Source organism: Diadema antillarum, unplaced genomic scaffold (assembly GCF_040938485.1).
Source record: "Diadema antillarum isolate AM-2024a unplaced genomic scaffold, OU_Dant_1.0 seq00000763_RagTag, whole genome shotgun sequence".
In the NCBI taxonomy this organism is placed as follows: Eukaryota; Metazoa; Echinodermata; class Echinoidea; order Diadematoida; family Diadematidae; genus Diadema; species Diadema antillarum.
The window spans coordinates 198,380-211,613 of record NW_027271653.1 but is presented as its reverse complement, the minus strand read 5'-3'; the positions used below and the strand labels follow the sequence as shown (position 1 = coordinate 211,613).

At 38.6% G+C, this 13,234-nt stretch overlaps 1 protein-coding gene across 1 annotated transcript in view; it reads right to left on the bottom strand.

Annotated features, from left to right (window-relative positions):
• The window catches only part of LOC139738652 (TRMT1-like protein), a 28,046-nt gene extending 15,085 nt beyond the window's left edge, over positions 1 to 12,961 (bottom strand). Inside the window, exons 1-3 of the mRNA XM_071649267.1 lie at positions 12,501 to 12,961; positions 9,615 to 9,827; positions 7,767 to 7,957 (exon numbers count right to left, since the gene is read on the bottom strand). Of these exons, the coding sequence (XP_071505368.1) occupies positions 7,767 to 7,957; positions 9,615 to 9,827; positions 12,501 to 12,961 (865 nt within the window). The remainder of the gene's footprint in view (positions 1 to 7,766; positions 7,958 to 9,614; positions 9,828 to 12,500) is intronic.
• Between the last annotated feature and the right edge of the window lie 273 nt (positions 12,962 to 13,234).

Genomic DNA, 13,234 nt, shown 5'->3' with positions numbered 1-13,234 from the left:
AGCTAGGTTAGTGCTTGCGCGCCGCGCCAGGCCACTGACCAGGCAGCCGGAACAGGATCTACTCATGCGGATGCATATGGCTTGATGAGGCCATACCGATAGACGGTATTCGATACAGCTGTGTGCAGACGGAGGCAAACAAAGGAAACGTGTACCCACCAATGGTCTACACAAGGCTACTATTTTCAGATCTGGCTATTGCAGCATGCACTAGTGCGTACTGATTTATTAAGATTAATATCAAACAGTTTTGGGCATTTTTTGCCATTTGTGATAAAATTTTCTCTAGAATTCTTAGCTAGGACAAGCTCTCACACCTCTCAGATTTGAATTTTTGGGGAGAGATTCCCTTTAACCCGTTGAGGACAGTTTGATTTTGCTACAACACGCATTTCCTGTAGACACCTGCCCGAGTATACTCGGGACTCGTCCTCAACGGGTTAATAATAGTTGCATGGTCTTAATTCTTTGGTAGGCCCTAGACTTACTCAAACAAACGATGTCATGCTGTGCATTTGAGTAATACATACATGACCAATACACAAACTGTTTGAAGATGAAATTATCATGTTGTCATCATTAGAACGCTATCATTATCATTGCCATTATCGTAATCAAAATCTTAATTTTTACTGTGATCAAAATCATCACTACACTAATACTATTACACACAGTTCTCTCTAAAAGTGCCAAATCCCTGTACACCTTGCTTACAAATTTGTATGAACAATGAGTTTGGACCTACATGTAGAAGCAGTGTGTAAATCACTACAAGAATCTGTGGAAAATCATTCTTCAAAAATTTGTCCTTTTTGTTGTTCTTGTTCTTCTTTCTCCTACACTAGGGGCATGGTCACACAATGGCAAACTATGTGTAGTTGCACTATCTGGTATTTTGGTTCTCATAACTTTGACAGCTTGACCACAAACTTCTCCAGAAGAACATTACCAGCAACAACTTCTTGCCTGCACTTGGGAAGTTTCTCACCTCTCGCAAAATGTTGTGGAGTTTTGTGTGGTATGACCACGTGGCTGAAACTCTGAGAAGTTTGTGACATGTATATTGTGACAAGAGATCTATTCATGTTGTTTTAAGCGCAAATTGCCCATCTTCTGCGCCCTCTTACATGTTTGCGTTTTTCATATTTGAGGGGGACAGTTCGTTTTTTTTTTCTAAGACCAAAACTTTTGGTAGTTTCCGCATTACTGAAGGTGTGCACAATTTTGTTTACTACAGTAAACCTCGCATGAGTCGAAGCTCTCGGGACTGACAAAAATGCGTCGACTTAAGTGAACTTCGACTCTCGCGAGAGTCGATTTTTTTTTCGACTCACAGTTATGTACATGTATTATAGTACATTTGCATGCATGTGTGTGTGTGTGTGTGTGTGTGTGTGTGTTTGTGCATCCGTGTGTGTGTTTGAATTCAAATTTGTCTGTTCTTGAAGATAACATTCTTATTTTGTTCTAAATTGAACATGGAATTTGTATCAATACTAGTAGTTAAACATAGTTCTGAGAATGTCTGCGCTAACGTGGCAATGTGCATGTGCTATGTCTATGGTGCAACATAGCTATAGGTAGCCATCTCTGTCAACCTACCCTGAGACAAACACTCTCCCAGGCCCATCCCACCTCCATTGAACAAAACTATACAGCCAGCCGGGCACGCACAAACAAGCTCCGCCCACTTGGCCTGTCACTAAAATATCAAAGCAGCGATTGGTTGACCAAGGAGTTCTGGCTAGACATGGATGAAGTATGGATGTGCTGTGTGTATGGATAAAGTATGGATCGATGTGCTGTGTGTATGGATAAAGTATGGATCGATGTGCTGTGTGTATACATGTATACATGTGTATGTATTCGACATGCGTGCGGAGCGGTACGGTGAGTGTGCATGCTTACCTGCAGCAGGGCAGGGACGGGGTTCTGCGACATGCCGATTTTTTTTGTTCTCATGAGAATGCCAGACAAATCTTCTTCGGCTCAAGTGATGTATACTACGTGTATTTTGTACAAAAGGGACTTAATTTTTTACTTCGACACAGCCGAAATTCGACTCTCGTACTTCGGCTTATCCAAATATTTCTTAGAGAAAATACATAGGGAAAAATCGGGACTTTTTATTTGGCTTCGAGTTAAGTGATTTTCGACTCACTCGACGTCGACTTATCCGAGGTTTACTGTATTGTGATCGTTTGCTAAAACGTCTGGAAGTTATTGGGAAGTAAACTACATGTACACTCTGCTTAGTGTGACTGCAGCAATTACAGAATGGGTAGCGAGAATCCTGCTTTCTCATTGGTCGAGAACTGTGTGTGGATTTTCTACTGGCCACACGCTGCCTCACAGTGGTAAACATGTTATCGCGCACTTGTAGCAAGAGTATGTGCACTTGTAACAAAGGTTCGCGCACTAAGCAAGCGTTTGTGCACTCAGTACGAGATGCCTATTGGCTGAAAAACCATGCATCCAGTACTTTTGCCATGCATCCAGTAATTATTGGATGCATGGTTTTGAAGTACTGGATGCATGGTTTTCGGGCTTTCATCTATGGCAAGCCAAAAGGAAATGCATCCAGTAAATTTGCCATCGGGGAACATGACTGAAAAAATGGATTTTTGGCAAGAAAACTGTCCCCATTCTATAACACAGATGACGTACAAGTCTTTTCGTGCTCAGTTGGAATTGTGTCCACGCGGTAAATATGGAATTTAGCCTAAACCCACTCGGATTCGCCTCGTGGGTTAAGCATTCAATGGTTTACTTATAGACAGGGCAGAACCAGGCAAAAACTGCCTTTTTTTCCAGTCAAGGTTTTCTCACTTGATTCTGGTACTTTAGACCATACTTAACAAAATAAGCTTCTGCGCCATCTTGAAATATGTCCCAAATCCAAGATGGCCGCCAAATATCCAAAATGGCCGCCAGAGGACCTAAAAAGTGCCTTCTGTGGTTAAGATCTGTCTGGGGATGGGTCTTTTTTTACTCTATTTGATGATAAATGGTAAGAGAAATAAGATTCAGTGGATTAAAATTAGAATCAGTTTCTTTTTTATTGCGAAAATCCAACATGGCCGCCAGACGCAGCTCCCGAAATTAATAAATGTCATAATAACCGGAGGGCCAAACCCTAAAAACTTGCTTACTTAACAAGTGAGTTCAACTCTCTCTAAAAACTAAATAGACCATGCTTATTTTCAAATTTTTATTGTAACAAACAATATTCCACTGGTCTACCTCAAAAAATTTGCTGCGAAAGCCTCCAAATCCAAAATGGCGTCCAAGATGGCTGCCATATTTACTGAATTTGCTATTTGAAAGATAGCATTTGATAGAAACATCAGATTTCAACAAATGTGATGTCATATGAAAGAGAATAAAATTTCCTACAAGTTGATGCCATTTTTGTGGGCGATTGTGATAACTGAATTGAGATATAAAGGAAAAACACTCATTTTTTGATATTTTTCTGAAAAAAAAAGGAAAATCACGAAAATGCTTGATTCAGCATAAATCAGAAAAAGACTGAAGGATCATCTTGAAACGTTTTTTAGAATTTTGCTTAACATACAATTAATATTTGGAGAAAATTAGGGGTCAGTACCATTTGCGGTTCAGGAGTTATAATGTCTCAAACTTGAAAACTCACTATGTAAAAATTTCCACTTTAGCTGTGACAAGACCTTGTTGGTCGTAAAGAGAGTCTGCACGCGCCAAGACTACTACTCGCACCCCTGGCACTGACGCTTGCAGCAGTGCCAGTGGTGCGTGTAGTAGTCTTGGTGCGCGCAGACTTTTTTGACAAACAAGAGTTTGCGCCTGCAAACTAACTTTTCATACCAAGTGGTAGCTCAGGTGACGCTGATCGTTATTATTTCAAAGTAGATTGTTCTGATATTTTTTTTATGCCTCCGCCAACGAAGTGGCCGGAGGCATTATGCTTTCGGGTCGTCCGTCCGTCCGTCCGTACGTACGTCCGGACGTCCGTCCCGTTTTGATTTTGTCGATATCTCAAGAACCGTGTGGTGGTTTTACATCAAACTTGGTATGAGGGTATATCCTGGGGGATAGTTTATTTGTTTGGATTTTAGGGTCATAGGGTCAGAGGTCAAAGGTCACAGGTTATTTTGTGAAAAAAAGGTTGAAATTTCATGTTTTTCCCCATATCTCGCAAATGGTTAAAGGTATCTTCAAGGAACTTAGTATATATGCTTGTACCGATGGGCAGTGATTATCTAGGAAAGTTGGGGGTCATGGGTCAAAGGTCAGGGGGTCAAAGGTCAAGGTCAACTCCTCAAAATATCACTACTTATATTTATGCAATGCCTGAAGGTTTGTTTTTTTAACTTGATGTATGCATGTATTACCAAATATAATATTCTGTGGGAAGTTTTTGTCAAAAGGTCAAAAGTCAAAGGGTCAAAGGTCAAGTGAAGTGCTTAATTACACTTTTTCCTCCATATTTCGAAAGTAACTCAGGGTATCATCATGAAACTTACATACTTATGCATGTTCTACCTGACAGTGATTCTCTTTGGAACTGTGACGTCAAAGGTCAAAGGCCGGGTTTAGATAATGCTATTTTACCATTTGATACTGAAATTATACTTTTTCTCAATACCTTGAAAATTACTCAATGCATAAACTTATAAAAGGGTCAAAAGTCAAGTAAAAATCATCAGTTCCCCAAATACTTGCACTCTGACGTTTTAATCATTCATCCAATTGAACCTAGTTCTAGGAAAGTGAACATTCAGCACATTTGTGGCAAACCTGTCATTTTAATATTTTGCCAATTGTGTGAAACTGTCATCACACATTGTCAAGACATTGTACTATAGACCTATTAGGAGAACCATGCATTATGGCGGAGGCATACCAGTCGCCGTAGCGACCTAGTTTTTTATACTAAGCTGTCAACAGTTATCAATGTTATGGTTTTTTGAAAAGAAATGGTGATATCTCCGTATGCTTTAGGCTTCATTATATATATATATATATATATATATATATATATATGTATATAATATATGCATATGTACATATATATATATATATATATATATATATATATATATATTTTAACATGGTAGAATGTTTTGTGATACAACTAACCTGCACATATAAATCGAATGTGATATCTCTTCCAATGGTAAACGATACCTTTAGTGTGTTGCGTCAGAGTCAAATCTTGATTAATAATTTGATATATTTTTAGAATTTCTTGTATTGCTGTCTATCATATATATTGTCCTTGTTTAGTCTATATTGAGGGTTTATTTATTCATTTTTTTGGGAGGGGGGCGGGGGTGGAGCTCATTTTAGTGTTTGGGTAAGGGCCGATCTTTGATTTAAAAAAGAAATGCTTCTGTATCAAAGATATGCTTTTGTACTTGTATGTTACTCTGCTGTTGTAGAAACGTGAATGATGATGGCATATGTGTAATAATATCTGATCCGTACATGTCCTTGAAAGCCCTTCTGATCCGAGCGCCCCCCCCCCCCCCCCCCCCCCCCCGCCGAAAAATCCGACATGACGGCAATTTCTCAAAGTTGCTTTTAAATGTGTTGTGCGAAATTACTTTTCAGTATATTGTTCAACTAACACTGTCCAAAATGATTATTCATGCTGTATATTCACATTTCTGAGGGGCCCACATTCTACAAGACTTGTCTCTTTAGTGGGTCCCTCCATTTTTCGAATTATCCACAATGTTTACTTACTTCAAATCACTCTAGTTTTATGATAATCTGTAATGATTGTAAGGTGCTACAATTATTGTATTCTTTTCATCCTACATAGTTTTGAGCACCTGATTTTCTGTTTCCAAAAAAAGAAGAAGTGATGTTTATATGTTCTTGTCAAAAAATGAAATAAAACATTGAATTATATTGAATTGAATTGAATTTACAAGTAAGCATGCTGAAAGTGTATTCGCTGTGAATAGATTTTTCTTACATCGGTTTAGGCTGATTTCATGTGGGTTATAGTGTCAAAATTGAATTGAACTAATGCTATTGGTAGATGCTTTCACATTTTAGATATCAGGATCACTCGAGAGTGGAAATGTTCTTTTTTCATTCCTTTTAGAGTGATCTCAGGGATCACCAAAGAGTGACGAGTGATCCCTAAGGTCACTCTAAAATGAGTGAAAATGAAAATTTTCACTCAAAATTCACTCCAATTGTACTTTAAATTTACTGATTTCCGTTATTTACTCCTTCAAAAATGAAACTTCCACTCGTTTTTTTTTTCTTTTTCGGAGTAGAATATCACTGGTTTTAAAAATATCTCCATAAAAGCCCATGACGATTTGAAATAGCACTACAATGTTTGAAATATATAATAACTATAAATAGAGAGCACAACGGACAAAATTGTACCAAAATTAAAATAATACATTTAATTTGGCGCAATAAACTATGTCAGCTTTGATGGCCTGCAATCTTGAAGTTCTTGAGTGATTGATCCAAATTTTGTTTTAAACTTTCTATAGCATGGTTGTTTCAAGCTTCTACCTCTATTTGAAAGACATTTTTTGCTTTATCTCATCTGCTCGAGAACAATCTACTTTGAAATGATAGCGATCGGCGTCACCTGAGCTACCACTTGGTATGAAACTTTAGTTTGCAGGCACAAACTCTTGTTTGTCAAAAAAGTCTGCGCGCACCAAGACTACTACACGCACCACTGGCATTGCTACAAGCGTCAGTGCCAGTGGTGCGTGTAGTAGTCTTGGCGCGTGCAGACTCTCTTTACGACCAACAAGGTCTTGTCACAGCTAAAGTGGAAATTTTTACATAGTGAGTTTTCAAGTTTGAGACATTATAACTCCTGAACCGCATATGGTACTGACCCCTAATTTTCTCCAAATATTAATTATATGTTAAACAAAATTCTAAAAACGTTTCAAGATGATCCTTCAGTCTTTTTCTGATTTATGCTGAATCAAGCATTTTCATGATTTTCCTTTTTTTCAGAAAAATATCAAAAAATGAGTATTTTTCCTTAAAATCTCAATCCAGTTATCACAATCTCCCACAAAAATGGTATCAACTTGTAGGAAATTTTATTCTCTTTCATATGACATCACATTTGTTGAAATCTGATGTTTCTATTAAATGCTATCTTTCAAATAGCATATTCAGTAAATATGGCGGCCATCTTGGACGCCATTTTGGATTTGGAGGCGTTCGCAACAAATTTTTTGAGGTAGACCAGTGGAATATTGTTTGTTAAAATAAAAATTTGAAAATAAGCATGGTCTACTTAGTTTGTAGAGAGAGTGGAACTCACTCGTTAAGTAAGCGAGTTTTAAGGGTTTGGCCCTCCGGTTATTATGACATTTATAAATTTAGGGAGCTGCGTCTGGCGGCCATGTTGGATTTTCGCAATAAAAAAGAAACTGATTCTAATTTTAATCCACTGAATCTTATTTCTCTTACCATTTATCATCAAATAGAGTAAAAAAAAAAACCATCCCCAGACAAATCTTAACCACAGAAGGCACTTTTTAGGTCCTCTGGCGGCCATTTTGGATTTTTGGCGGCCATCTTGGATTCGGGACAGATTTCAAGATGGCGCAGAAGCTTATTTTGTTAAGTATGGTCTAAAGTACCAGAATCAAGTGAGAAAACCTTGACTGAAAAAAAAGGCAGTTTTTGCCTGGCTCTGCCCTGTCTATTATGCACACAATTCTGACTGACGCAATTAGACCTGTGCCTCATCTGTGTAATGAAAAATGTCTCAGGCTCCTTACTTGGCACTGTGAGGGAGTTGTCCACAAAGCACCTCTCTTTGCACATCTGGCAGTGGAGGACATGCTTGACCAGTCCAACTGAGCGGTCAGCCTGACCAGCACCTCTCCTCACCCTCAGGATGACCAGAACAAAGTGTTCCACGGCAACGCAGGCCAGGACTTCCACCCCCTTGTTGCACCTCGCGGCAGCCCTGCGAACATTCACAATGGATGATCAGAAAGTGACCTAACTTCACTAGAATCCCTGGTCATTCAGCTATCATTCTTTGTTATGAAGTCTTGTGAGACTTACTTAGGAGTTCAAAGTAGAGGGTCCCTCCTTTTTTTGTCCTTTAAATACTGTACAAGCTGAAATTTTTGCCTACAGATATTTTTCGCAAATTGCTACTTGGAGAACATTTTCGCGTGTTGTTAATTTCGCGGTTGCGAGGGTCTAACTGAACTTAGTTATTCGCGTGTTGTTATTTTTGCAGTTCAAAGGCGATTTATGAAATTCACGAAAATAAACCACCGCGAAAATTTCAGCTCGTACAATAGCCCGCCGTACACTATACGACCCAATCAATTGTACGTTGTACGATCTTAAGAACAGAAGTGTGAGGTAACCAGTCTTGCCAGTTTCCAGTCATACGATTGAGTCTTAGCGCCAGTTGTAGAGATTTGACATGTTGAATTTCCATGACCAGTGGGCTTTCGCAAATCACAATGCAGTAAAATGCAAGATGTGTGCACTTCTTGTTTAGATGTGCTACACTCTGTACAGTCATAAGCCTAGTTGTGTGGTCTGATCGTATTTCCGCGTTGCCATTTTGTACAACCTGGTCCAATGGTTCTATTCAAGGTCGTATAGTCGTGAGTCGCATACTGTAAAACAAGGAATTTTCGCGTGCACTTTAATTTCGCGAATTTCGCGAGCGCCAAGATTCGCGAAATTAAAATGCACGCGAAAGTCAATGTTTACACTATATGCATTGAACGCCAGTGGCACTTCACGAAAATTTCATGCCACGAAAAAGGCTGTCGGCTCCAATTCGCAAAATATTCATGCCGTGAATATATCATGTTTTACAGTAGTCACCTGCACTTGCTATGTCAAGCATATTTCCTTTAAAAAGATATCAACTGCCAATTGATCCAATTAATTTTACTGTAATGTCATCTCATTTGCATACCCTCTTAATTTACATTCTGTTGAAAAATGAAATCACTTTTGAACTGAATCATTTGAGTTGAAAAAAATATACACATGTAGTCTTTATAATTCACTATATTACATGAGGGTGCAATATAAAAAAATAGGCAATTATTACCCTAATCTTAAATCATTTTTTTTCCTTTTCCTATGAAACTGCATCTCCCAACTCTCATTTATTTCGATCACTTTTTATATGGGTTAGGATGGTGTAATTTTAACTAGTCATAATCATTTTCAAGATTAGAACTTTCTCTTTCAAACTATGTAGAAAAGTGAATAATTATTCATTTTGGCATACTTTTCGGAGGTTTTGAGCCAGACAGTCACTATTATTTTATTCTCCCATTAGCCCGTTTAGGGCTGGTCTATTTTGCTATTACCAGGGCCAGCGTATGGGCCAGGGGGAGGGGCCTTGTTTGCATCATGATACATTTTCTTTCTTTCCTTCTTTTCTTTTCTTTTTTTTTTTTTGGTCTTTTTTTTTTTTGCTTGTCAGCTGAGAAACCAGCAACATAAACTGGGCCTCCCTCCCTTTTAAAAACACAGTGCCGGATGTGATAACACGCATAAAACCATAGACACCTGCCCAATACTGGGACTAGTCTTCAACATGTAAACGACAGCAGTGCATCTTGCTAAAATCAGAGATGTACCCGACAGCGGCAGCAATGACCAGTCTAGCAGACAGCTCCTTCAAGTATTCACACTTCGCAACCTGGCCTCCGTAATGCCTCCTGGTCACCTGAGGGCACTGACCGTAGAGAGCCGCCGTGTCAGTGGACGTGATGGACAAGACCCCTCCGCTGCTGATGTTGGAGAAGGCAGAATCCAGGAAAGGTGTAGCGCATCCGTATGGATCTAAATGGCTGGTAAAAATGGCAAGCAGATGTGGACAACCATATTTATGTCAAGATTTCAACAATTACAAGCAGAAAGGGCAACACACGCGACCCACCTAAAAGAAAAAAGTTTCAAAAAATTCAAACTTTATCAGTCATTTCGATAAATTGCAGTAGTGCACACACACACAAAAATGTTCAGTGTAAACTCACAATATCAATTGTCAAGATATACCATGTACATGTACATAATATTATTTTCATATAATTATAAGACACTGTATGCCATATGACTCATTTAAAATAGCATGACTGGGAAGATGATTTTGTGTATGATTACTTCTCCATTGAAAGCCAGAGCAACATAACAAAGCAGCAACACAGCATCCACCTTGGAAACAAGGCACACTGCACTTGCTCTATGGGGGTTGCTACATCTACTTCTGTTGCATGTCGTCATAATTGTGAACATTGGTCTGCTAATTTGCCAGAAATCATGAGAAGACAAAATGAAAACAGAAAGGGAGTATAAAAAGTAAAAAGTACCGGTACCAAAAAGGTAAAGAAAAGTACACTAGTACTAGTAAAGTATACTAGTACAACTACCATTTCCTCTTATGAAATGTAAAAGAACACATAATTCTAAGTGGAATTCAAAGTTTATTTGGTGAAAAGTTGTTTTGATATGGCTGAGATATCCAAAACAAAGTGATCCATTGCAAATAAGAGGTGGGACCCACCTTCTATTAGGACCACTTTGTTTTACTTTGTTTTTTGATATCTCAGTCATTTCAAAACCGATTTTTATCAGATAAACTTTTAATTCCTCTTAGATCGTATGCTCTTTTATATTTAATATAAAGTGGTTTCTAATTATCTCATAAAAAGTTAAAATCTGAATCCCAATCTCAACCAAAACTACACCATCCATATAACCCGTTGAGGACGGTTTCATTTGTGACCATACATCACAAAACGAACAAAAAGTCGCACACACTGATTTTGTGTGAGGACTGAAAACAGGTGACATGGGTCAACTTAGCCAATCTTGACTTTTTCATATTTTCTGAAAGAGCAGGTCTTCTTCTACATTATGCTAAATTATTGGATCATATAAGAAACAGGAAAGTATGTTTTCTAGCAGTTTATCTCGAATACTTTTTTGAGTAAAATGGTGTAATTACGCATGTTTTTAGATTCCCCTTTTCATTTCTTAAAAACCCTGTATACACACTTCACTTCAACTCTAATAACTTTAGAGAGGAGGATGCTACGGCTTTGAAAGTTAGCATTAATCATGGACAGAATGTGTTAGTAAAGCATGCTTGATTTCAGCTCAATCTGATAATCCCTTCATTGTTGTTACTCCAGTGGTTTAATTCCTGTTTTTTGTCCCATTCATCACACAGCTAGTGGTAACATGGCTTGGTTAAGATTAAGCGCTTTCATAAACCCTGTACTTCAGAGCCTCTTTTCTCAGTTCACACTTTTCTTGAGTGTGTGCTTTCTTTCAAATATTTACAGTGTAGATAGGTTAGGAGAATCCATTTTATTTAGGTCATACATCATTTGAAAGTTTAAAGTCTGCTCTTTCAGAAAGTCACCGACCTTCATCCTCCCTCGAATATACCATGACCATATTAACAGAATGGTGAAAGTTGTTGTAGCTCCATCTAATTCATGACCAGGCTGAGTCCAACCCAAACATACGTGAATGGTGAAAGTTGTTGTACAGTAGCTCCATCTAAATTATGACCAGGCTGAGTCCAACCCAAACATTGGTGAATGGTGAAAGTTGTTGTGGCTCCATCTAATTCATGACCAGGCTGAGTCCAACCCACACATCCTGCCCTTCCCCCATTGATTACTTAGAATTGTTGTTTCGAATAAAAATCCAAGAATACCTCCTTCCTAAAACTAGTCCCGCCTTTCTTTCTTTAACAACCAAAGTTTTACCCAATTGAAAACCTTTAAAGGAGACCTCTAGATGATTTTCAGATTCTTACATTTGAAGAACTATAAATTAGTTACACTGAGGACAGAGTTTCAGAACTTTTGATAATTGGGCTGAAGGATTATAAATTTAGTACAAATTGCAATGAACAAGGATGATGACATGGCAGAGTCACCATGAAAATGCATGAGTTGGGGCTCAAGGAAGCAGAACAAAAGAAGGCATGCATAGATTATACACAGGTGAACTCGCAAGCAAGCGGTATTGTAATGGAATTACACGCCGACATTTCTGAAATATGTGAACCTCCTATGTCATCATCCTTGTTCAGTGTAATTTGTTTAAGGTTTTTCAAAGTATTGTTTCTCTGCTCAAGAACCACAATAAATTCCACAAATCTATATGCATGTAGCTGTCGATTTATGTACCACATGATGTGAAATTATGAAAATTGTCTGGAATGCCCCTTTAACATGAAAACTCCACCCCCATTCACCTACATAGTATGTTGTAACCAATGTAAATAATTTAGTGTATGAAGTGAACTGTAACATTCAAGAAGACTCGGAATTTGATGCTGGAAGAGAAATGTCATGCTGTGAGACACCTCTCAAATAAACTGCTCTCCAAAATATTATACTCAACTGTGTGCCATGATATTTCATTGAACATATATAGTATACATGTACCTCGGTAAAGTAAACTGATCCCACTACAAACACTATGCTGAGAATTGAGGAACTTACATAAAATCAAAATATCTCTGCCTCATGACCAGATTGGCATCACCGCAGATGATTTCCAGTTTCCTGGCTGCAGCTGTGGGAACGGCATCCGTGGCTAATCCGCTCTTTTCTTTTCGGGAAGATCTCAGAGAGTCGTTGAGATCTCCCTTGATGTTGCTCTTAGTGTCCGCATCCCTATCACTCGCTCCGCACATCTCGGTTCTCACAAAGTTCTCACCATCCACTTCTTTTCGCCTCTCGATGCTGGTCTCAACAGGGTTCTTGGAGTCATCTCTATTTGTCATCCTCACTTTTTCCACCACATCCTCAGTTCTTTCTCCATGGGAAGAGGAGAACTTGGTTGTAACCATTAGAGAGTTCAAGGCACAATTCTTCTTGACATTGCTGACTGCTGCAGGGTTCTTGTCTACAACTGTTACAGAAATGCTTCCTCCAAGATGGATCTTCCATTGAAGCGCCATAATACCTGGAAAACAAAAAGAAAGGAAAGAGATTACGCAACATACTGTAAGCGTCCAAAATCTTCCTTGTATCAGCATTGGTAGAAATTGCTGTCCTAATTATACTGGCATTTACGCCCATTATGGGAAAGGCTGTAAGACTTTAAGGTGATGTGGACTGAAGCATTACAATCTGCATGTTGCCAAAACAACAGCGATACATCAAATACACTGGACCTGTACATGGAAAATAGGAACTCACCCAGTGGGTATGGTATTCTACAAAGGTGTATG